The sequence below is a fragment of the Callionymus lyra genome, chromosome 10 (assembly GCF_982586985.1).
Source record: "Callionymus lyra chromosome 10, fCalLyr1.hap1.1, whole genome shotgun sequence".
Classification (NCBI taxonomy): domain Eukaryota; kingdom Metazoa; phylum Chordata; class Actinopteri; order Syngnathiformes; family Callionymidae; genus Callionymus; species Callionymus lyra.
Window position 1 is genome coordinate 11,371,020 of NC_141827.1, and position 27,509 is coordinate 11,398,528.

Here is a 27,509-nt window from a genome sequence, read left to right on the forward strand (position 1 = left end):
TTTCTTATATATATATATCTTAGTTGGGGCGACACAGAGAAGAACTCAGGGGTGTTGGCATCAAGGTTCTGGGTCTTACTAACCCCTCATAGTTTAATGGGAATATACACGGGAATACTGAAGCAAATGGAAATAGGTCTACTGAGCAAGTCTGGCTGGTTTGAATGCAGTCGGACAGATTAAGTCCAAAATATTGAAGTAGTTCAATTGACGTTTCATTTAAATACTTCGATTTTTAATCTTGTATCAACAAACTTAATTTAAATCTAATGAATCAGGTGTGACAACAGCACAGACTTATACAGAGTTTATCAGCAAAGTCAAGAGAAATGTTATAAAACCAGGAAACATTACTAAAATATACATTAAAAAATATCCTATATTAAATTACATTATATTCCTATTTAATGTATACATTTTGCAGATTAAGGAAAATACATGAAATAGGGGGAAAAAAAAAAACAATAATCAAGTTTTTATTAATTATAATATAAAAGTCTTTAATTGCTCTGTATCCTGCAGATTTGATCATTCATGTCTAATTTGAAGACAAATATTCGCAGAAAAAATGTGGGCTTTTGTAGGCTCAATAAATCCATAAATCGTATTCTAACAAACAACGTTTAAAGGGTTGCACATGTGAACCTTGGATCTATCGTTTGTCGCTCTCATTGCAAGTGACATCGTCAAGCATCTTTGTTCCTCGGGGTCTGTAGCTGAAGCTAATGAATCATGCCAAGAAAAATACAAGAAAACAGTCGAGGAACAAGCCCTTCAACCAATAGTGACTGAGGACACACCAGATGGCTGCCATGATGGCTCTGATCTGTATAGATTTATAGGTCATGTAATGAGTTGACATTATTTTGTAAGTAAAAATAAATGCCTTAGATCAGTTGTTTTGTTTTACCATAGCAATATATTGAGATTCATGGGTTCAGACAAAACCGATGTGTGTTTTTCCAGTGTTTGAACTCTGCAGCAAGAAGATTAAAGATATAGAAGCAGAAAAAATGTATTGTTTTAATAAATTAAAATAATCAAATCGTGACTCATCACAGTGACAAAATCCAATTTCTACGTCCTAAATCAAGTTTTTTGTTTTTCCATTTCACGTTTTTTAATTTGTTAAAAAAGAAAAGCATGTTATATTATTATAAATACTCAAAGTGTGATCTTTATTCAAGATTTAAAGATGATAAATGCACAGATACTGTGGTCAAAACTTACAGGAACAACTTGCCAAATATTATTTGTAGTTATTTCCACAGAGGGACTGATGGTCCCGGATCAAAGGCGTACCAAATGGTTTCATGAAAAAAGCAAACAGAAGTAACCATCAAACAAATTTAACATGATGATGAAAGCTTTGAGTGATTATGAATCGGTTGAGCCGGCTTTTGATGCAACCTTTAAAGATAAAATCAAAGAGCTAAATATTGTAATTGGGTTTCTTAGATTTCGATGTTTGGATGTTATGATGAATAACGAGCTCTATGTGCCTTTATTTTGATCAGGCGTATTTAACATCATGCTATTGTTGCATCTGGGGTTTATTCCGAGGCTTTCCCGCTACAACAGGCCCTCGTACACATCTCAACATGAATGAACTTATTTATCTTCTTGCCTTAGGTTTTCTGTGACAGCGGTGTCAAACTAAATCACACAAGGGGCCAAAATCCTTCAGCGATCCAAATTTAACGCTGAACAAAATACATATTTATAAAGCGGTCTGTAACAACTTGTATTTGTCTGATTACGATATTATTTTTAATGTATTTATATATTATATATAAATCCTCTATTAAATGTAAATGTATTTCCTTCAACCTGTTACTGTTATTGAAAGTCTCTAGAATGGTTTACGATCTATTTTTCTTATCATATATTAAACACTTACATCTTTATTGGTCAACATATCAACATAAAAATGAATCTACTTTGATTTAAGCCAACCATCCTGCGGCCCACATAAAACGACCATATTTACGTCAGGTCTTTCAAACTGACACCTTATTTACTTCCGCAATTGAGTTATTATTGTGGTTCCATTTTTAGGATGAACATTCTACTTTTATTTTACTTATTGCTTATGCTTTATACACCTCTCATTCTGTTATATTGCTGACTCACCGGGCCTCACGAACAGATTTAAAAGCTCCATTCCCTGTGAACGGTATGATGAGACAAATCCTTTAAATCCTTTATATGCCACAAGCGAGACTAACAATAAAGGTGCCATCTATTTTTGGGTGGGTTGTAAGGTCCCAATGATCTGCATGTTCAAGAAAACCTCCTCCTTGAACGGTCTTTCAAGGAAAATTCAACATTTAAACGATACCATTGTTACTTTTAATCCCAGGTAGCTGGGATAGACTCCAACCTTTCACAGCCCCAAAAAGGGAGTGTGTAATAATAAATGAATGAACTTCTATAGGATTTTTTGCCACCATTAAATCAGTATTCCTATCCTGAAGTATAACGGTAAAGCTGATTTCATTTAAATTATGACATCAAAGTGTATAAAAGATCTTTTGAAGTATAGAGAGAATACATGCAGTAGATTCATTCTGATAAAATGTGGCACTTAAGTCTGACAAAGGTCTGGATCTCACAGAGAAGCTGTTATATATCTTGACTGCAGTAAGTCAGTTGTGAATATATGCAACATCAATTTTTTATATTCCTCTCTTGGATTTGTGATCCTGCGCCAGAGCTTGTTTTGTTTTTTCTCTGGGACATTACAATCCATCTATAAAAATATGACCAACATGGAGGAAAAAGTTATTCATGAGAACATGGAAGACCATTCTCAGACAGGCGGAAGAAAAATGAGATAGCCAAACACTAAAAAGAACAACAGATAACAAGCGCTTTGAGAGATAAAGAAAGTACCACAGATACTAACCCCTGACAGGCAACATCTGCTTTATAATTGGTCCAATTTCTATTTATAGAACATACCCTGCTTCTGTCTGTAACCATGGAGGGAAAACACAAAGAGACTATGATTTATGATTTCCAGTGGAGTTTCTCAGGAAATGACTGAATATCGTCACAATTATTTTACGAAGCTAGATTTGTTGTTTGATTTGGCTGCGATTTAATTGAGGTACAGTTTACTGAGTCACCTGTTTAGTTCCTACCACAAATTAAAACCATGGAGTGGGACATTTGTTTTGTTTTTCGGACCAGAGTTCTCGAGGGGCGTCAGATTGTGGCTTGTTTTGGAGTGATTTAATGCCCTAGTTGATGAAGGCACATCGCTTTCTCTGAAGGTATCCTAGTCACCTTTTATTGGAGGCTTTAAATGACGTTTTCGTATCGTAAAGACCTTCAGCAGATCAAGGAGAAGTTGTAAAAATGTAATCTTACCCTCTTGCCCATCGGTCAGCATGTTATGGCAGCCATGGCTATTTTGGAAAGAGATGAGTTTGATAATAGTTTTGACTTTTGGTTCTGAATAGTGCATTACAGCTTTTACACAATTTAAAAGGGTTTGGCACCCGAGCGGCCATTGGTTTCTGGCAACAAAGCAACTTTCAGCCGTATGTAAATCTGTTGGGGGGGTCTACAGTTAGTGGAAAGTCTTTTGGGGAGATAGAATTGCTTCGTTAGTTATTCATAAGTGTAAGAAAGTGATGTAAAGGCCTAGTATGGAAGAGTCCAGCTCAGTTTATCCACTTTAGTCTAAATAATTTTGACATTATTTGAAATATATTATTTTTCATACATGATTTATTGGGCTTCAAAGAACAAAAACAATATGTTTACGGAGAATATTTGCTATTACATTGTTGGAACTACTGCTATGTGACGTCCCGTCGACAAAAAAATATTATAATGTATGTGATGCCATCTAAAGCGATAATGATACGTTCAAAAAGGCAAACAAGCTTTGAAATAAATGGTTTGAAAATGCTGGTCCCTTCTGCGAACAAACAATCCCACATGCAGAGGAAGTGATTTAACAGTCGCTCCTACACAAGCGTCTTTGTAGAGGCGAACCTCTCTCTCTCTTTATTTTATATATATAAATATCTCCTCCTCTTGGATGAAAATAAATCAGGTAGGAGGCTAAAGTTGACAGCTTCTTTCAGCAAAGCATTCATTCAGTATCAGATTTGTGTTGTTTAAAGTTGAGTGTAAAAAAAGAGGCACGTTCTCGTGACAAATCATCTGACTATTCTTCGGATGTGTTTTATGGTGGAGATGGATGCATCGAGGCTGCTCGTTCATGTGGAAACACACTAGCAGGATTTATATATGGACGTATCAAGGAGCAGCATGATCAGCATTTGTTTATTTTTTATCAATTCTTCTCAGGAACATATCATGAACATGAACTGAAACGTGTAAAAAGTAAAAAAAAACTTAAACCACAAAGATATTATGAAGTGTAATGAGACAATTTGACTGAAATTCAAATATCATCATGAGATTTTGGAGTGCGGACATCTCTTCGAACTGGGTCAAGAATCCAACTGAGACATTATATGCTGAATTTTACATATCCTAAAATATTTTTCAAAGAAAACTGGGAAAGGCACCAGATTTGGGACACTGGTTTTTATTAATTCCATGATGCACTTTGTTGTTGTCTTTTATGTCATCAAAGTGTTGATTAACACTTTTTAAATACACACTGTAAAATATACATATACAGTATATATACTGTATATATTTTGGGTAAATAGTCATTTTACACTTTTATATTGATATAAAGCAGCAGCAGTCTTGGATTATGTTTCCAGCTGCTGCTATAATTGTTTTTCTTTACCAAAAAGGCAAACCGGTTTAGAGCAATCCATTTGGATTATGCTTCCGTATTCCATACGTGTTAAAATAGTTTGAGATTTGACAGAAGATGAGCAGACAAAGTGCTTATTTTGAATAAAGAACCTCATTTTGCATCTGTTCAAACATTCATTCTGTATTTTAAGCCACAACAGAGTAATAGAACACACAGAATATGGTCATAAAAACGTACATAAATCCGCCTGGCTTGCTGACTAGAAGATTGCTGGGGACGAATCAATAAATGATAAATGTTGAAAATCACATCGTTTAATGAAACAGGGTTTTTTTATGAGAGTTGGAAATGTACAGATGCATTCATTGTTAGCTGTTCAGGCAACTTTTTTTGGTTTTGCTTCGATGGTTACATGCAGGGCTTTTGTGTTTGCACCTTAAATGGTTTTAATATAGTCTAAGTTGTTATAACTTTCCACTCAAGTCACTAGAAAAGGTCAACACTAAGATTTATTATCCCTGCTTCTCCAGAAAATTAAACTGATGTCAGAAAGTAACAGAAAATGGAAGAAAATTGTTGCGGAAGAAAAAAGCATTGCATTATACAAACAGAAATTGGGAACATAAAGCATTTATCCACCGTTTTCGGTTGCATATCATGCTGGCACACCTGATGGAAAACCTAATTCATCTATTTGGCCACAACTCCAGGCAAACAGGTTTGTTGCGGTGACACTTGTTCTGTTGTTTGAACAGCTGATAGCAGATAGAGTTGACGGATTGACACACCTTGACGGACACACACTCTCAGAGCCAGAGAGGAGTATGGGTTTGAATTTAAATGCCTTTTGGCCTAATTTGCAAGAAATCGATCTACCGCTGCGTCCCAAACATCCCAGCGCTGCACTGCTCAACTGCTGTACATGCTGCATTGTGATCTCCGAGCTCATCTTTGCTCAAGATTCTGATGCTGGGTTTGATTCCCCCCGAGCTTTTTAGGTTGAAGGGATGCTGCAGCATGTTCCACATCTACCATCTGAAACTGTAGGATCTTTTTTTTTTTTAAACCCTGAAGTAGATTTGGACTTGCTTTTTTAGTTCATCCAATGGTTGATATTCTCCAGTTTATCACTAAAGATAAACACGGTCAAAGCAAGTAGGCATGAAAACAAAGTTGAACCACAGAGAAGGACAGTCAAAGCAAGGCAGGATGTGACAACAGAAGGAAAAACAGATTTGATATAAGTTATAGGACATGTTTGAACTGGACATTAGCGAGAAAGTTCACATTTAAATACCACTTGGCTTCGCCTCCTCCTTCCTTTGTATAATTATAATAATAATATATATATATATATAATATTAAATGAACATTTACACTTAGTCCAACGGTGGGAATTTAAGTATTTGTCACATTGTTAAACCTATTGTATCAAATCATAGAGATGGAAGATTTTGGGCTTATTGGTTTTTACATTTTTCTAGCTACATAATAGTCTATATATGACTATTATATATCTGAAAAATATCCTGGAATAACCTGTGCTGTACATAATTATTAAAAAAACAAACAGAAAAACCACACCAACAAAATTAAACATTCAGAATAATTATCTTTTAAATAATATAATCCGGAAAATAAATTATGTAAAATTTTGAATATGTCCTAATTGTATTTTTTTTATACGTACATGTATGTGTTTTCAATTGTATAAATATTGTTTTGGTTTGTGATACCTTCGGAGCGCTAATACACGCAAAGATGTTTGTGGTCATTAGAACAAATAAGGCATCAAGAAAATTCAAATTGGAAGACAAATAAAGTTACGTTATAGTTTTAAGCAAATGTTACAGTATTTTTAAACGGGATTATTAACATTCTAAAACAAATAATACATTTAATGTCAAATCTGACCTAAATTTTCTTCCAATTACAAACTCTTGGGTTTCCACCCTCTTGTAAAACTCTCCAATACCTGTTAAACTTCGCTCCGTCCGGGTCTGTGTAATGACATCTGGTTAAATAACAATATAGCAACTCTGGCGACAGGAGATTCCAGCCATGCCAGAAATAGATGAAAAAGTGATTTGATATTTTTAGTGGAATCCTGTTTCATGAATGTGAAATGGTGCAAACTCGAGCAACTTATCGAGAGACTTTCCGGTGATAAGCATCCTTTGGAAGAAAACTAGAGAGGGAAACTACACTTAATCGATTCTCACTTAACTTGTGATTAAGGCCAGAGTATCAACCGAGGCATCATTTGAAGTAAAGTGGCTAGCAACCTGGCTATTTACAAGAAGCCCGCCACTGATGACAGCTTTATTACGGAGCAAAAAAGCTATTTAATGTAATGTATTTATAATGTCATTGGAAAGCTTATCCCTTCATTATGTATACTATGAGTTATTTTAGAAAATGTTGTTGATTGTTGTGTAAAAGGACCTCTGAGGCAGTGTTTTATCCAACAAAATCTTGTATAACCTACTACAAATTATGATTATCCCATTTAAAAAAAAAAAAGAAGCTAAAATCAGTGTGTACAAATTATATCTTGATTCAGTGTATTTTATTTTGCCCCAGATGACTCCATTTAACGGGTTTTGATGAACCAAAAACAAACAGATCCGTGCTGATTAAAATGGTGCATTTGTGTTTCCATGGTTCTTTGCACTTGTTAATTGAACCTCGTCCAAGTTGCTGCGGGTCCCTTCTGTGCAAAGCTTCTATTTCTGGCTTCACGTCGCTGTTCATGGGCTTCATGGTGCTCGAGCATCCTGTTTACAGACATCGAGGTCTGCAGAGCAGCGGGCTCATAGTGACCTTTCCTCGCTTCCGATCAGGTTTAATGACTTGTACCGCCTGCCAGTTATTTCAAGAATAGTGCCTTGCATGAATGGAATGCGTGACAAGACGGGGGGGGGGGAAACAATGTCAATAAAAGTGTTCAGTAAAATGATCTGAAGATAAGATGAGTAAAAAGGGGTTCCGGGAACAAGATGGAGGGTTGTTACTGAGATAGTGAAGATGGGCAGGACACGGAGTGTGCTTATTTGGCTGATACGGATCAGATTTCATAAAGATTCACATGATTGCCTCATAACAAGCGATGTGCTGAGAGGAGTGAGATGGAGAGATGAGGCGGAGTTAAATAGAGGCTTGATGAAAGCGACAAATACTTGCCCTCTCTGCAATCTTTTATTGGTTTGTGATCTTCCTTTTGCAGTGTTAATCTGACTATTACTGCGCTTGAAAACATATCTGGAAATGTATCGAGAAAAATTAATAAATTATCTAATTCTGTCAAAACCATCAGCCCGTTGTTCAAAGTTATTCTGGTCAGATTTAGATGATTCAAATTGGATCCAATATTTAAAATGTGTTGTTGAGATGGCAAAGAAGGATTTTGAAATCGGATTGTTTCATGAAATCCAATCCTAGTTTTAATGTTGATCAAGTTTGGATCAGAAAATGTTGTTCAAAACATGTTCAAGATCTGGATTTATTGGATTAAATAAAAGGATTACCCTGATCCTGACAAGGGTTAAGATTATAAAGTTGATTTCAGGAAGGAAATTTAGCCTTAACATTGGTCAAATAATCAATTTGTATCATTCTGTAAATACTAATTTTTACATTTTTAACTTGATTTGTTGAACTATCACATCAATGAAGTAGATAAAGTTATTTAACAAGCAAGCCATTTAGGATATTAAGGTTAAACTTAAATTAAAACTATACTTCTTTTCTTCTTCCATTTGAATAACCCTGAGTTGAAGTACTAATAACAGTGATATAATTAATATTTATGTCCTAAAAAAACAACAACAAAAAACAGGGACAATCCTTTTACTATATAATTGCAAATATGAACATTCTTTTTTTTTTTAGACTGATTTTTTTGTTTTGTTTTTTAATGTAAGACAATTCTTTCCCCCAAAATGTCCACAATGTATTAGTCATGTGTATATTTAGTTGTTGTGGCTCATGGTCATTAAGAAATAATAAATAGAAGTGTATGTTTAAGCAGTACCTGGTCACTCCTGGTCGACCTCCGCTCACCTGTGAGCTCGGTTCTCTCCGACGGAGAAAGGGTTCACGAGCTGTGATGTCTGGCTCGATGCCACGCACACATGGCTAAGAAGCCGCTCAGCCAGGTGACTTCACTCCGTCTAAAGTGACACCGAATTACTGAGCGAGGAACCGTCGGGACGTCAGGCTCCATCACAACCTCTGCTGGTTTTTAATTGATAACGCGACTGCTTCGTTTAATCAATCGAATCATATTTCACTTTTCCCTCCTTGACGGATCTCTCTTTAAGTCCCTCTGCGGTGGTTGATGCCTCCGACGGCGTCGCTCTGGAGTGTGTCACAAGTCTCCTTTAGTGGATGTGGAAGCTGACGCGGCACTCTCTGAAGCCGTGAAGGACGACATGTTTCACGAGAACTACCGCGGGGGTGACACGTTAACTGTCTCCACTCCATATCTGCATACATAGCTTCCTTGTAATCGTAACTTTGCGCGAGTTCAGTCGGACTACCACGGAGTTTTAGTGTCTCCGTGGTCATGGAAGTTGCCCCGGACGATCCAAAGGACTTGAGGATGATTCAGAGGTCTGGGACAAGTTCAGCTTCAGCTAATGTGACATGTGCTCTCTTGCATCAGTAACCTCGGCTGACAAACCTGACCCGAGTCAAGCTTGGCCAAACACACTTTTTGTTATGAACCCAATTGATGAACGAGATGTGTCACGGCGCACAAATGCACAACTTAAAGATGTTCAGGTCGTGTGTACTTGTTGACACACTTGGTACTTACTTTCAGAGCTATTCATGGTCAGGCTCCTCCTTACATCACTGATCTGATCCAGCCTTACACCCCAGCTCGGGCTCTGAGGTCTGTGGATCAGAATCTACTTATGGTTCCTCGCACACGGTTCAGAACCAGAGGAGAGAAATCTTTTCAGGCTGTTGCTCCTAAGCTTTGGAACAATCTTCCTCTCTCTTTGCGCTTGATGGAGTCTACTGACTCCTTTAAGAAACATCTTAAGACGTTTCTATTTGTTCAGGCTTTTCCTTGATTTTCTGGAACTCCTGTTGTGTTATCAGTTTTATCTTGATCTTTAAAGTATATACTTTATTGAATATTGTTTTGATTGTTTAAGCGCTTTGTGACCCTGGTCTAGAAAAGCGCTATACAAATAAGAATTACTTACTTACTTACTTACATACGGAGCAAACATTACAGTTATTCATAGCAAAGTATAATACTTATATACCTCCATTAAGGGATGAAAAGGTTAAAGGGGCCAATCCTCTGCTCACTGATGCAGAGAAGCAGAACGAGTGCACGAATGCTCCTGCCCAGGTGCAACACTAATAGACTCAAGGACTCATTCATTCCTCGGGCTATTAAATTGTACAATTCTGAGTTCGGGGGCAGGAGTGGAGTGAAAGTATCTTGACGTTCTGTTCTATGTTAATCTTTGTATCCTTTGTCTTTGTTATTTTTATTTGATCTATGTTCTTTATCTTTATCTTTAGACTTAGATTGTATCATCTTGTTCTTTCTCTTTATTTGTCTTTGTTTTTGTTCTTATTTTATTTTGATTTTTTTTAATGAAAAAATACTGTATTTTGCTGTGGATAATTTGGAAAAAAAGAATGTCCCGAAGGAGACCTCCTGAGGGATCAATAAAGTTCTACCTAACCTAACCTAATCCCAGCTAGTTAGGACAAAAGGCTGGCGATATCCTGAACGTGTCCTTCATCGGATAATATCCATAATTGTTAAAGTGGCTTTTTTTTTTTTTAGAACCACATTATTCATGTTGTGTAACTTTTAAAATAGGCTTGTGTGGATCAATGGTATCGATACCAGATCGCTATCGGTGTCGGATCGATGCGGCCGTGGTGAGATTGATACTTTCAGTTCCTCTCTCACACAGAGTGGCCACACGCCCCCACCATGTTTTGTTGTTGCACCTTCACGGCGCCAGGCAGTGCCAGGCCCGCCCACTCAGCCTTCTCTTATTTTTCCATGGCAGATCGTCCTCTCTCTGTCTCCGAGAATATTTTCTTCTTAAATGTCTTTCAAATGTATTTCATTTTGCACTTTTTTTTATTTAAAATACACACGTGTTTATGTTTATTGTTGATATTATGGAGTCTACTGACTCCTTCTTGGAACATCTTAAGACGTTTTTATTTTTTCAGGCTTTTCCTTGATTTTCTGGAACTCCTGTTGTGTTATCAGTTTTATCTTGACCTTTAAAGTATATACTTTATTGAATATTGTTCTGATTGTTTAAGCGCTTTGTGACCCTGGTCTGGAAAAGCGCTATACAAATAAAAATGACTTACTTACTTACTTACTTACTATTATTTATACATTATTTAAAGTCTCTTCTCCTTACAAACTTTTGTCCAAATATTAATGTGTGGGGAAACCGATACCAATGGTATCCGATTCTATACTTGCAGTTTTGGCGCACCAAAATCTCAAAATTAGAGTGAGATTGACTATATTTGTTTGTGGCTCCCTCCAGTGTTACATCAAGGTAAATGCAATGACGTAAAAACTGTCCCACAGTTCGCATTTGTTTATATAACAGGAGAAAGTTGTTTGATCAGTTTCCTTTTTTTTTCTTCTGGAAACTTCCTAAAAGTCCTTTCAGTACTGCTGCCATCATGGAAATGATTGCAAACGCCTTCTCAGACCCAAAACAGTTTGGTCGTCACCAACTAGCCTCATGATGTATGATGTCTTATGTTACTGCAGCCTTAATGAACATAAATAACCAACTACAAATTGATGTTTAAGCCTTTGATTGAAGAGACATCTGGTGCAGTTATGGTTTGATCCAAAAGACCAGAGTTTACTGCATGAAGGTTCCACCACTCCCCCACATTCCCTGCAGCATCCCATGCCTGACCCCCCCACAGAAGGTGCTTAGGTCAATCTCTTAGGATGTCAAATGGTCTTTCGAGGTCTCCAGGTGGATCCAGCTGCTGTCAGATCAGTTAAAGAGTCAAGAAGAGACAAAGTATGCGACTGTGTTGAGAATATGTGGATGAATCATGCTCACTCGCTCAGGGCTATCACCGACATTTGCCTTGTGAGTACTTGCCTGTGTGTTTTTTCAAAAACGGAACGCATTAGAAAAACAAACCTTAACCGAAGCCAAAATCAATCTCTCGGGCTACAGGGGAGCACGTATGGAGGAGAGATCTTTCAGACCTCTACCCTCTCCTCAATGCTTACACAACGTTCCTCTGGATCCATTTATAAATTATCAAGACCTTATGTAATGTAACACACACAAACCCAGAGCGTCAAAATTGAACCAGGATGCCAATTACCACTTATGGCCAGGCGCTATCACAGGGGCCTCGTTCTGTTTTTCACCTTTATATGTGAGAGAGAGAATAGGAGAGACGGACGAGAGAGAATAACATAAAGGAAACACCAGGGGACATGTAGGGTGTTATAATGAAGATCTTAACAGAAGCTGAATAACCCCGGGTAGAACTAAATTATTGAGGGAACACTTTATCATGTTTAGCATCTATTTGTGGTTAAATTATGTTTACTAAAAAATGCAAATGATGCAAAAGGGTTCTTAAAATATTTTCCTAATTAGATATAATTGTTCTTTCAGTAGTTTCAGCCACAAATAAAAGTAAACACACACTGCGTTTAATAGTTTCACAAGGTCCTAAATGTGACAGGAAGCCAAGGAATGGTTGCTTTTAGAAACATTTTATTTCTTAAAATGTATGAATCAGTTTGATAGCATGTGTTGTTAAATCATTTATTGGTTTATATATACGTTTTGTAGCTCTTCAGGCTGATTTGGTCGACGTATACACAACATGAATTATATATAATGAAGTGGGGAATACACAGTAGCCAAAGAGCATTCAAGCTGAAAATAGTAGGATAGTTCCATTCCTTTATCTGCAGATGTTATCATGTAGTATGAAGTTTTTATTTTTATTTTGTAGGCTTTTATGGTTTTGTTTTTCACTTGTATCAAGAGGTTACGACAGTGGAGTCCATTATAGAGCAATAATAGCTTCACTCCTCCAGCCAGCTGTAATCACGCCCCGTTTTGTTTATACAACGAGTCCCTTGGAGGTGGAGACTTCAGGGATTGATGAGGCACGGTGACAAACCTCCATGCTTGACTAATCACAGCAGAGTAACAGAAAATCGTGTTTTCAGAACAAAGAGTTTTCAGTGGGCGGGGCTTAAGATCATATTGTGAAATATGTAAATATTTCATTGAAAAGAGAGTTTTGTACAAACGGAAACATCCTATTGAGTACAATAGAGTCCAAGATATATTTAAGACACACTTATATCAACACATTAGTTGCCTTAAATTAAATCCTGAAAACCACCAATTCTTGAATCATGGAAGTTTTTTCATTTTTTTCATGTTATGTTCCTACAAAGTGGGAGGAGCTTTGCTTGGAATCCAATGACATTTTCTCAGATCCATGATGAATGATTGTTGACGTCACTGACCCGTGCTGTGCTCATCTCCGCAGGTTCAAGAGTGGCTGTGTCTGAACTGTCAAATGCAGAGAGCACTGGGGATGGACATGACCACGCCTCGTTCCAAGAGTCAACAACAGATACACTCACCTTCTCAAACGGCCAAACCAGAACTCAGATCTGATCCTTCTCCTCAACCCCAACAACCTCCTCCTCAAGCTCAGCCCCCTCCTCATTCACAACCTCAGACACAAGGACACCCTGCGTCAGGCGCCCCCAGACAGACCGGTCCTGGCGGCCCGGGTCGACAGCAGCCCAGGTTGCCCCCGGGTTCGGTTCCTCTCCCCGGTATGGCCAAGGCTCCTTCTCAGCCGGATCTGTCCCACAACTCCCCTGCCCACCAGCCTCATCACCCCCGCCAGGACCAAACACGCAGTGCTGGGAGCTCCCCATCTCGACAACCACCACCACCGGAGCAGACTTTTGGAAAGCTATTTGGCTTTGGTGCGTCTCTACTTAACCAGGCCAGTACTCTAATATCAGAGACCACCCAGCCCCAGCAGCAGCCCCCCAAACCAGCCCCGAAGCCAGCCACACAGCCTGGCTCAGGACCCGGGCCAAATAAACCAACCGGACCACAGCCCGCACAACAAGGCCCGCGACCCCAGTCCCATCAGCAACAGCCCCCTCCCTCGGCCCCCTCCAAACCCAAAACCTGTTGTCCCTTATGTAAGACGAGTCTGAATGTTGGAAACACAGCGGAACAACCCAACTTCAACACCTGCACTCAGTGCCATTCCCAAGTCTGCAACATGTGTGGATTCAACCCCACACCACACCTTGTTGAGGTAGGGTCGTCTCAAATTCATCTTCTAGTATGAAATGTCATTTAATCATATGAAGCTGTAACTGACTTTCACTGACGGCTACTTTGAGGTTTCACCAAACATTCAACATCAAATATTATGCCATGACGTTAATCAGTTTATATACATTGTATTTGCACTTAAATCGTAATCATTCTTTGATATTATTATTTCTTAGCCTTTTTTTCGTATTGAATATAGTCGCTGTATGTTTAATCTATTTCCTACTTTCAACCTCCTGCTTTGACGAATAAGGGATTATCTTGTCCAAAGAACCATGGAAAAAAAAAAAATTAGGAACATTAAATATTACTATGACCACACAAGAGCTAATAACAACATGTGTAAAGTTTGCCCAGGACTTGTATACAAAATGAATAATACAATACAAACGACATCATCTACATTGACTACAACTTAAATCATATCAGAAAACCAAACTGAAAGTTATAATAACAACGTAACTAACCACATGAAGATAAACAACAATTAGCAACAAACACACCAACAAGATAGATTCATACAGTATCTAGTTCACATCACTCGCACAAAGGTTTCATTAATAACGTTAACATCGAGCATCACAAAACACACAATTTACAGGAAATGAAACCAATTAAGTCCAATTTTCAGGATCATCTTATGACTGATTATTCCCATCAGGAGGTCAGCCAAGGCTTTGTATCTCCCTGAAGATGCCGTTTCCATATTATCATGGAGGGGATTTGGTCGCTAAGAACAGAAGCTTCCAGGCTAGACCAGAGTTTAATTATGCAAATCAACTTCAATTGAATGATAGCAGTAATAACAGGGTTTCTGCCGAGCACTGGGCTTTTTTTTTTTTATAGGCAATTCTTGTCTTCCTTGGCATCTGGTTGTCACAGGCAGTAGCTCAGGCCATTCATATATCGCTATGGAAACAGAGAGATAATTTGTTCGTCAGGCGCCCCTATCATGCTTGGCTGCTAAGATGCTGAGAGTCCACAAAAAAAAACTTTCAGACTGTCATTGCTGTTTCACAGCGAGGATCTGTTGGGCTGGCTGTGTTTCTGCTCGGCTGAATTCACGACTCAAATCAGAAAGAAAAAAAAAAAAAGCTGCCTTTTTCACTCAACAAGATTAGCTGGCAAGTGCGAGAAATACTACTTGGACACGATGGAACAATTTCTACTTTCTTCCATGTCAATCATATAGATATATATACCAAGAATGCAGCTGGTGAAACTCGTTTTCCTTTAAGGGCCATATTTTATAAGAAGAATTGTGTGTCAGACCTGTTAAAAAATTCAGGAACTTTTTATTTATGTTTTGGAACAAAACAGAAATCAGATGGAAAAAAAAGCTGCACAATAGAAAATAAAATGTTAAATATTTAATAAAGCAACACCCAATTCCTTAAAGGAATAAAAAACTATTCTTTTGTTTTAGTAAAAATAAAACTTAAGTAAGTTAATAATTTTTATTAATATAGCGCTTTTCCAGACCACGGTCAGAAAGCGCTTAAACAATCAAAACAATATTCAATAAAGTATATACTTTAAAGGGCAAGATAAAACTGATAACACAACAGGAGTTCCAGAAAATCAAGGAAAAGCCTGTGAGAATCTTCCTCATATAAAATCACATTGACATAGATGCATCAAATGTCAGGGGCCTGAATATATTTAGCATGGATCAGTTTAAAGGACCCAACAAGGAACGTGCATTAATACATTGAAAGGATCCATGACACTATGTTGTAACCATGTTTAAATATTACGAATTAAATGATATTATGGTTCCCAACCAATAAGTACCTTCTGACGCTAAATGCACAAACTGAATAAATATTAACCTCCGTGTTGCTCTATGCAACATCCAAAGATGCATATTTATGACGCACCGTACAGAAGATCTGTCGATGATGAAAATACAAACCAACAGTTCAGCTTCCAGTTAACTGAAATAATAGCTACACGGTTTGTAGAAAGTGCTCCTGTGAACGTTTTAAGTCTGTTCTCGTACCCAAAAGACGAGAAGCACGTTTGACTCTATAGTCTATACATGACACATGGGTAAGTAGTAAGTCACAGAGTAGGTTTCAAGTTAATAAGATTAATAACTACAAGACTGAGCAGAGAGATACATATTTCACAATTGTTTTTCTATCCCAATTCTTTTAGATTGAATCTTTAATTTGCACTGAGGTTCTTAAGTCTGTGTTGTGGATTCTAGTCTCAATTTAAAAAAAGAGTTTTATCTTTTATCTTAATAAATAGACAATATATTATAAAATAGTTCTGCATGTGCAAAAAACTTTTTTTCTGATTAAAAGACACATTTTAGGTCGACGCCTGGGCTGCACCGTTCATTCATTATTCACTCAAACACACGCAAGGAGGTGGCAAGACAAGAGTTGTGTGAGATAACCCACATTTTTAATCAAAAGCAGCGAATATAATTTGACTTTCATGTGGAGGCCTGGAGGGATTTACTAATCACTGATACACTCTGAAATGTTGCTGATGCCTTTGTCGGCGAAATCTACGCGATGCTTTATTTGTTTAACATTGGATATAGTTGGAACAATCTCAGTATTTCCAGAAAATAAAAGTTTTTTTAAAAAGATTAATGTATAGTTTTCAATTTACATACAATTAGCAAGACCTATCGAGAGAGATGATCTAATCTGAGAAATCCATCTCATTGATTTAGTTTCTTTTCTTTCTTTGAAGGCAATATCTTTGTCAGTGAAGTAGATTTAGAAAGCAGTGTTGACGGAAAAATAAATCTATTTGACACACACACGTCTTTTTAAGCCTTTAGTACAGGGGTTGTCAATCGCAGTCTTTTATAGGGAGTCTCAAATATCCGCTAAATTCCTTTCGATCATCTGCAGATTAGATAGATAGATAAACTTAAGAACATAGATCAAAGAAAAATAACACAAAGAAAGGATACAAGAGATTAACATGGAATACATTATCCTGATCTACTGTTGTTGTAAGTCTCTGAATATTTTTTTATATTAATAATCTTGGTTCCTTATCTTTAAGAATAGCATCTTTATTAATCAAGATTTAAACTAAATAAGCATCTACTTTGATATGATGGGCCACATAAAATGCAGGCCAGATTTGGCCCCCAGGGTCTTGAGTTCCATTAATGTGCTTCATTTATTTCAATATATAAAGGATCTTTTATGATTGTTTAGTATTTTTATTTAACAGAACTCTTTGTTGAAAAAAAAAAAAACGAACTGCATTCCAAATAAAAATGTTGAAGGAAGTGTAGAGAAATAGAAAACATTGCTGATCAATTATTCAGTGAAGGAGAGCATTATAAATACTGTATGCAGTGTGGAGATTTGAGGGAGAGCTGTGCTCGAATCCCTTATGTCACATAAGGTGAGAGGAAGTGTTTGCGTCATACACGTCACATATTTATAATGCATGTTGCACACTATATGATGCTACTTAATGCCTGCTTAGACTTTTCTGGCAGTGCCATGATCATGAATTTCATAGCTAGATCAAACATTTTAGCATAGTCAAGAGGCTATATACGCACAGGTAAGTGTTAGTCCTGCTGGCTGTGGGTCTGATAAAACTGCACGAAGCTTATTTAAGGTCGGGTTTAATAACTGCTTGTGCATTCTCCATCATTGTGTCCACGGTTGTAAAGCCACAGAAATGCTTTCGCTCAACATAACAGTGTCTCGCTCTGTAATATGATGGACTGTGACAAAACAATCACGGTCAGAAGAAGGGCAGAGGAAGACCTTTTAAACATCTTACAACGTCTGTAAACGACTGACTCGTTCATCCTTGATATTTGAGAGAAAGATTCCTTCAGCCTTGCCGTCCACTCAGTTCACACAAATACACACACTTTCTAAATAAAACTCAGTACTATTAAGACATTCCCGAGTGAGTATCTGTTTTTTTTTGTAAACTAGTTAAATAACAGTAGAATTGAATGAAATCTAAGGCAATAGACTCAATTGAAAAACACAGAAAGAAATTAGGTTTGAAGTGAATATTTTGTTCTATGAAAAAGAGAAACTAAATCCTTAGACTTCATTAAATGAATCCTTATTCCACCAATTACAATTAATCAATCCATTTTATTTCAAAGTGAAAAGTCTACCCTTTAAATTGAACAAAATGACAGATACTAAAATAATTAAAATAATGTGTAAAAGGAAGTTATATTTTTTGTTTTTTAACAGTGGACATACGTGAGATATTTACAGAATAAATGACATCACATACAATCATTGACAATTAAGAGAGACAAGAGGAATCAAGAATAATAAGAACAGAGGATGAAACCTTTTACTATCTTGGATTTGGCCTTTTTTAATGAATTAAAAAGTTTTATTATACAAATAATGTGACTTTTTTTTGAACAACTTTAGTTTTAGTTGCTCTAATGTTATCGGATACATACCAATTCACCAGAAGGACGTTTGGTGGCTTAACATATTTGATTTGTCTAAAATGTTAATGTCACGGTCGAGAGAGTTTGATTGAAAAATATGTATCAGTTTTCGTACATGAGCATGATACACACTTTCTGTCGCGACAATGAAAAACAGACAAACATCTTGGATCGAAAAGATTTGCCACCTGTTCTGGAACACCGCAGCATGATTTATTAGGACACATGATGCACTGTTTTTGAGTTTCGGAAGGTAATTCAAGAAGTCATTTTGATTCTCAAACATATTTGAAGTGTCTACTGAGTGTTGGCACCATCCTGTGTTCCCCTCAAGTGCTCCATCCGAGGCCAGATGGCTCCCAATATCAGGCCCGCTGTTCCCAGCATAAAAGACGAATGTACACCAACACGGATAAGACGCCTATGAAGCATCGATCAGATGCTCAACGCCTTAATTATTCTTTCTCCGCTGCTCACTGTGAGAAAGTAGTTTCACTGTTCTGAGAACTCGATGCGTGGGTCACCTCCGGCAACTTTCCAGATGTGATGAAAACATGTGAATATGCCTTCAGTTTAAGTTTATATTCTTCCTCACTCGGGTTTTTAATCTCGCCAGCGGTCAGAGGTAGGCGCGCACATAAACCCTTGAGGAGGTTGTAATTACTTATAATTTAATCTTCTTTCTTTCTGGGATTAAATGCAACTTTCTCTTGGAAAAGTGACAAATAAATGGAGTCTGGCTTTTTGTAATTGTAGGCTATGTTAGAGAAACTCGGATAAAACATTATGACCACTATTATTTAGCATCTTAAGTGTGATGGATGACCAAAACTATACAATCATGAAAGTGCATTTTAGCATCACACTGAAAATGAAAGCCAGGTTAAACAAATATTGTGTAAAGTAACTTATTTTAAGTATAAATAGAACATGTTTTTATCTATAAGTATAGGTAATAAAGTCTCATTTTAAGTAGATTTTCTTTTTGATTTTCCAGCTAATTTTGGATGTCTTAATTAGTCACAAGCTAAACCAATATATTACAAGTAATACAACCAAAGCATGCAATTTTAAAACTATATTTCAAGATCATTTTAAGACTAATTGTTTCGAAATTGTTAAGTGTATAGTATCTTACATTTTTGCTTGGGTATCAAAACCTGGCCAAACGAGTGTAATACATATATATACCTTTAAATTAATAAATAAAAAAGTAAACATAATAATTTCACAAAGCTTTTTATAATTCAGACATAAAATGTTGATACTAAATCCAGAGAAATATTGTCATGTCTTTCTGTGAAAAAGTTATCAAATGTTTTTTCTTATATAGATGAAGATAGGGAGACTTTGTTTAATGTCACAAAAAGCTGCTAAAAACCAAAAGTAGCATTGCAGTAAACATGACTGTTTGTTTTGGGTTGGAAGCACGGAGCGTCGGCTAATTGTCGAGAGTGTTTCTAATCCACGTTTAGGAGAGCAGTGATCCTATTGTGTACGGTGCTTAACCCCAACACTAATGTAAATCTCCGCCTACACGAATAAAAGTCATCCTGGAACAGTCCTCCTTCGCTGGATAATTAAAATGAGACTCTGAAGGAGGCGGCTTTACGTGGTTTGATTTCTAGATTGCACCGTTTCTGTTGCGACGCGAAGTACAGTTACTACTACTTCCTGTTGGATTATGTTGCACCAGATGGCTCACGGGTTTGACTGTCTTACATGCCAGTCAACCTCAGCTCAGAGATCATTGCTTCCTGGCAGGAACAGACTATGGGGCTGATACCGACACTGGAATTTTAATCCTCACTCCAAATAAGGAAAATCCACTTATGACTAGACAAGACTCATGCACATCCATTTATTTTGTGTTTTTATCCCTGATTTCTTTGTATATGTAAGTAAGTAAGTAATATTTATTTATATAGCGCTTATGTCAAAAAGCTTCAACAAACACAGCACTGACATTTCTTTTTAAAAACTGCTAATAATACTTTAATAAATAAAACCAAGAGTTTACATTAAAACATTATATGTTATAACGGTGAGCCATGTAAATCCAAGTGGCATCAAATGAACCCAAAACAATAAAGCTAAAATATGGCTGTAATATTCATCAATTTGGAAACACTGTGATCTAAATGTTTGGTCATAATGCACTCCACGACTCTACACTTCCTTCAACTGTGCATTACGGTGCTTTTAAAGCGTTAATAATTCATAAAAATCACGTTTGTTTTGTGAAAGTGCATAGAAAGAAAGAGAGAGAGAGAGAGAGAGAGAGAGAGAGAGAGAGAGAGAGAGGGGCAGGAAGTCGAGGAGTCAAAGTGATGTATGGACAATAAATAGAAGCTTTTTGACCACAGGAATTGTAATGAAATCCTTATGGCGTGTGGCATGTTTATACCTTTGGCCGCTCATCTGCCGCCCATTCTTCACGGACGGCTCCCGAGGTCAAGCTGGACCTGCTCCAAGCCCGGGCCTGCAGCGGCACAAATATCATGTCTTGTGATGAATGACTCTTTGAGGAGCAGTGACCGAGCTGAACTTGAGTAACCTCCTCTACTCACAACGCTCTTTCTTCAGCCGTCGCTCTAACTCCCGTCTTTTTAGGCTGGCAAACGTAGAATCGATTTTAGAAACATGACTTTTTATTTGATGGTTTTTAAACTCGGGAAGGAAATAAGAACGTTACCCCTTTACAGACCTGCTCGCTCCTGCAGCTGTAGGATGAAACGACCAGATGAGTCGGGGAGGGTTTGTTTTTTTCACAAGTGCATGGCTGAGAATAACAAGAGGTGTAGCTGGAGGCTGCTTGATGTGAGGCAGAGATGCTTCTCCTGCTGCTTCCTTCAGTGAGATCACCTGCAGCACCAGACCTGTGCTTTGTGCACTCCCCTCGAAGTCATGTTAAATAAATAAACTCAAAAACATTCAACATTCCTTTATATACATTTTTAGTGAGACCAGCTTATTGTCGTGATTATATTGTCTTTTACTTTCCTATAAAGAAAAGATAGTGAATCCATTTTTCAAAATAAGAAGTACAAATATTCCGATTAGGAATAATTATTTACCTTTTTTGTGGCAAAGTTCATTACTATTATATTCTATAACAACTAGTATATAGTTATATATGTTTAATGAATAAACTGTTCACTGTTTTTTATTGGAATATTTAAAATTATTTTTAAAATAATCCATCATTGTTTTCTTAATGTTATTTTCTATTCATAATATTCCATTTATATTAGTTAATATATATATATCTCTTAATTATACTGTTGTAATGTTTATTTAAGTTGCTAGCTCAGTCTTAAATAATTTACTCTAACTTTTGAACAAGGTTTTACAGTTTTAAAATAGTTTTAAATAAAGTAACACTGTAAACATTGAAAAACAGCACGGAGGTAAAATCAACAAAGATGAAAAATACATGAATGAACATCAACACAGTGAGAATTACAACATTTACAATGACTATGACATAAATAACATTATCAAGTGGTTGTATTGTTTATTGTGATTTACATTACACCCTCAAAAACAGTAGCTGTCAATCAGTTTTTGTAAAGGAGGGTTTTTTTTTCTCAAATGTGGTTGTTGTTAATTGTAGATGTCTTTAATTAAACTGTATTATTTCATAAATTTCCAACTGTAAGTCCATTTCTGGGCAGATTCATTTTTATATTGCAGCACTGGCATACTGGTTGCTATTACAGCATCACATGATGAATTTGGCAAGTCGAGCGAGTACCATGTACCTTTTTTTTTATTTGGTTTTATGTTGACCTGGGTTTCCTCTGAGCTCAGACAACACTGTAGAAGTAGAAAATCTATCTTGCTGCCTTAAACTGAGTCTGGCTTCAGTTCTTGTTTCTGGGGGGATAATAAGTTTGTCTTTTAATCTCTCCCCCTCTTCCAGAGAGAGAGAGAGTCCCTTTTTGAGGAACATTTGAAGTCATTCCAGTTTCTGTTGTGAGGTCTGGCAACTGACCTAAAAGTGCTGATCATTTAAGCCTTAAAATGGAATTATTTCACGTGCAGAAAATAAAGCTGCACCTCCCTCTTCGAAGTTGGCATGGATGTATAATTTCCCATCATACAGTACAAGCATCATACGATTTAAATTAAGGGTTTCTGGTCCCTTTTGCACGTTGCCAGGCAACTGCCAATCATATCTTGTCAACCCACACAGTAACAGAAAAGCAGATTAACATATACAACAAGAAACACTGGGATTTACTGTCAGATTCTTAATGGATTTGTTGTTGTTCCCACAAACAGAATGTAGTATATTTTATATTTATTTCACCTCCAGTCGGTTTGGTTGAGTGTTTCGTGTTATTTTTACAATTATTATTATTTTTTTAAATTCAAGATCTTTTTGTAATTGAGGTTAAACAGTCAATGCTAATACATTCACAACATGCATATACAGTACATTCAATACCACATACTGGTAGGTAAGAAAACGTAGATATACAGTATGTTGAAGACGTATATGCATATCAGAATCAATACTCAAAATATTTGACAAACATATCATAGGAAAAACTGATACATACACAATTAAGAAAATATATTTATTAACAAAATTGAAAGAAAAAAAATCCAAAAAGAAGAATATATATAAGTGTATAACATATTAGTACAACTGGATTTTGCAGTAAAGGCAAAGATTTATTTTGTTTTTGTCATAAATAAATCAATATAAAAAAAAAATAACAATCCCCTCAGTTCACTACTGATTTTTACTTATATGTTAGACACTATGAGTGATGGTGTAAAATGTTAAATTTAAAAATCAATAAATCAAGTCCATTTCATGGACACACCAGAGGCAAGGTAAAAACCCGTCTTCTGATTACTTAATTAGATTTTTTTTAACTTCATTTTATGTCTGGCTAAGCAGCTGCTAAACTCGACAGGTTGACAGAAAAAAAAAAACAGCCAGTGAAGGCACCAGGGATTTTAACTTCCCCCCCATTAAAATTGCATTACAGTCTGAAAGGAGGAAAAACTGTGCTGAGGATTTTGCTAGCGTCCTGAACGAGACGCGTAATAAGGCGATGTAAATAAGAAACGACCACTAGGATGTGTCACACGGGGCTCATTAGGAGGATTTCCTGATTTCATTTGCAAACAAGTTTATTTATAGAGCGTGGAGATGAGAGTCCACCATGATATCGCCACAAACATCCTCTCTTCTTAGACAAATGCGAAGTCAATACGGCTCTTGGATCCTCCAAGAACAAGAGATCCGTTTTATCTATTAATAAGGTTTTAAAGTGAAGTGGTCCAATGTGCTGCCACAGGCCAGGGATGGACCAAGATTTAATATAGCAAATGTTTTATGATTGTACATTTGGTGTATTGTCTGCCTGTATAGAATCCTATAATATAATGAATTACGTTCTTGGCTCAGAGAGACAGCAGTTTGTGGCAGTGCTTTCCCTTTATTCAGTGAACGAGTTTTGATTGAATAAAAGTTATTTTATCATCCAAAATAAACGATAGATATAAGACATAAAGACAACCAGAGAAAAGGTTTTTTGAAGAAGTATAATTTTATGGAAGTCTAATAACAGTTCTTATGAATTATTAAAAATGCCTTTTTTTAACACAAAAAAAGTTAAAGTAAAATTGATCATTTTTATACTTCCTGCCAACTCACACACTCAAAATGAACTTACTATTCTTCAGGTTTAGAACATCAGAGCATTAAAAAACAAATCCTTATATTATAAATTATCTATTTACCTTGATTAAGAAAGAGTCTTTCTTGTCATACTTAAATATCTGACGATGTCTGATACATTTCTTATAATCTTCAGCCGTCGACAAAGTTCTTCTTTCAAATTTTAGCCTGTTATATTATGTTTCTTCACTGTTTCTCTCGGTATTTACATTTTCCCCACTATTTTAGATGTGTGCCCCGCAGCATTCTTTCAAGTCGCCCCCTTCGGAAAAATTAATTGGCCTTTCCTTTTGGAGGATGAGCTTCACCAGTGACTGTTGGTATTTTTAGAACGGCACTGACAGTCCACATTAGTTCTATACAGAAGGGGCAAGATAGCCTGCAGAGATCTAGCATAGGACTCCTCCGATGCCTCAACACTTGCTTCCCATTTGTTCTTAATCTAAGCTGCCGGTTCCTTTTACCAAACGAGGAGCAGCTAATTGTTACATAAAGATTGAACATTGTTACGTAAGTGAGGGTTAAAACGACTAAATTACTAACCAGGATTGTAATGATGTGGCTCTGAAAGAGTCCGAGAATTACATGTTTATTACAAACAGTTTATAATTTCCATTCTTTCATTTCTCCATCCCTTTTCGTTATCTCAGGGTCAAGGTGCCCCGGAGGTCCGAAACAAATACGTTTGAGGTATCCCTTGTGTTGTCTCTGGCTTAAGGTGAATGAACTCAGCTACTGCGTATTTATTTTATGGGAGCAGGGAGATCGTTTAACTTGACCCAGGGACAACACAAGGGATACCTCAAACGTATTTGTTTTCCGGTCACCTTGACCCTAAGATAACACAAGGGTTAAAGCCTTTAATTTTCCCCTAATAGCATGAAGATATATTTTTTAAAGATTGTCACATGTAAAGAAAAAAGGTTAAAAAAAAACGGAAATATTAATAATAAAATGACACTTTTAGCTTATTTAAAACATCATGGAGTCAATGTTAATATCATATTTTCAATTTTTTTCTTTGTAAATAAAAAACAACAACTATTAAATACATATTTTGTGGCCCCAAAGGTCAGTCCCGTCACCTGATCTAGTCTGTTATCCTTTTACAGGATTCATAACAATCCTGTTCCACGTGTATCTTCTTCATAGTCCCTTTTAGGTTCGTGTCTATAATTAAATCAGTATTCATTTCACACTGAAGTGCCCGTCAAACTAGTAAAGCTCAGTGGATGATCCTTCATTTCCTCCATAATCCACAGGCCTGACCATGTGTCCCCATAGAAGGAGTCGCCAGGGATTGACCTATATACCTGCTAACTCTTACCGACCTGCCACAGCTGCGGCGTGGCTCAAGTCAGCCCACTCCCGCTGTGGCGTGTGCTGGCTCACGCTCCGGCCACACCGAGCGCTTGATAGTCCTGAACCACCCTTCATTCACGACGGAACCGCATCGTTTTCAAAGCCCTTTTTGATGAGGGTCCGATCAACTCGATGTCTGGGTTTTTTTTGCCTCTGAAGAACTCAGCCGCCGAGAAGGTCGTGATTTTGTTCGCCACGTGATGGAACTACCAAACGGAGATTCAAAAATACTTTTTTCAGAGAGGTGTGTCCTTGCCTCGGGACCGAGCTCCGTAATGTGTTCTCAGATCTGCTCGACTTTCTGTTTAATGAGCACCTAGATGCAATTTTTATTAATTTACTAAAGAAACCCAAGGATGACTGCAACTCTAATATTCATGGATTATTACTAAAAAGAGTTTGGATTCTTCTTCAGCTTGGAAGACATTCTTCACTTTTGTGCATGATAACCACCTGTTATTTATTTAGTTATTTTTATTAAAAACACATGTTAGTTCAAGAGAATTCATCCATTCATTTTAGTGATGAAATGTATTCTATTAGCAACAGGTTAAATACAAATAAATACAACTACTCAGTAACATATGTATTGTTATTTGTATGTGTTATGTTAAAAACAAGTCATAAACATTGCCTTTACGTTGTTTTATTCTTATGTTGGATCAAATGAATACTAGTAATTAAGGTATGAGGAAGTATTCAGTGAATAAATAAAGGTTTTTCCTTGAAAAGTGTAACTTTATCACATCTTCACTTTACTTTACTTACCTAACAACTTAGCATTAAGAGCAAACTTTATTCATTTTATTATAAACTAGACACTCATTCAAAATATTTTAAGTGAAAAATAGTTAAAGCAATAATTATCTGAGAAAAAAAGTAAACATAATAAAATGCTCTTAGAAATAAATGATAAGAAATTCCTTTCTAGTAGTTTTAGGATATTTGAAGAGAAAAGTAAGTGAGATGAGTCAGCGAAAAACCAAACTCTCACTTTGGTCACAATCTTTGCGGCGTTGTGAAATTCATATTCCCTAAATGGGATGCTTCCCAAATTGGCTTCCTCAGACAGCTGTTCTCCTCTTAGAGATACTTATAAAAATGACAAAAGTATGTGTTTCCTCCAGATGGCTCAGAATTATAAGGAGAATCTTGATCACATCAAACCTGCAGCACGGATTTCAACGCTGAAAACTAAATGATTTCTCTCTGTTGCAAAAACCTTTAGAGAATCACAGGCAGGAAGTTTGGTGCAGTTTGGGAACTTACATCCCATATATCTGGGGTTCATGAGTGAGCAAAATTAGTCAGTTATGAATATACTGTTTGATACTATACTATAATGATAGAAAGAAAATAATGATATTTTATTCACCAAAATTTAGCCAAATAGGTAAAATAAAAAGGTGACATATATGAAAGCTCGAAGATTTTTAATAAATGAAACAACTACATTAATTGTCCCTGTGGCAAGAAAATACCATGCAAGACTATGGTTTCGTACATGTTTTTTTTTTTGGCTTGACAGACAATTTAAATCAGTAACATAACCAAAATCAAAACGAAAATAACTTTGTGTTTGTGTTTTAAATAGGATAATAGTAAGTAAGTAAGTAAGTAATATTTATTTAATTGATCTTTTCTTAAAAAAAAGTTACAAATATACCTTTTAAAATGAAAAAAGCAATGCATAAGATAACTGGATAATAATAATGTAATGTAATAATGAACAAAAATAAAAACTCCAAAATTGTAATTGTAATAATGTATGAAATGTGGCTTTTTCAAAAGCTTTGTAAATGGTCACTTGAAGATCAAATTTCTTGTATGAAATCGATTTATTTGGATCATTGGTTTAATAACAAACGGTGCATCTCAATATCTCTGCATCACAATAACATC

At 36.4% G+C, this 27,509-nt stretch overlaps 1 protein-coding gene across 1 annotated transcript in view; it reads left to right on the forward strand.

Moving 5' to 3' along the window:
* Positions 1-27,509, forward strand: part of bsnb (bassoon (presynaptic cytomatrix protein) b) — a 60,662-nt gene that overhangs the window by 10,941 nt on the left and 22,212 nt on the right. Inside the window, exon 3 of the mRNA XM_087800541.1 lies at positions 13,310-14,104. Coding sequence (XP_087656667.1) covers positions 13,310-14,104 — 795 coding nt within the window. The remainder of the gene's footprint in view (positions 1-13,309; positions 14,105-27,509) is intronic.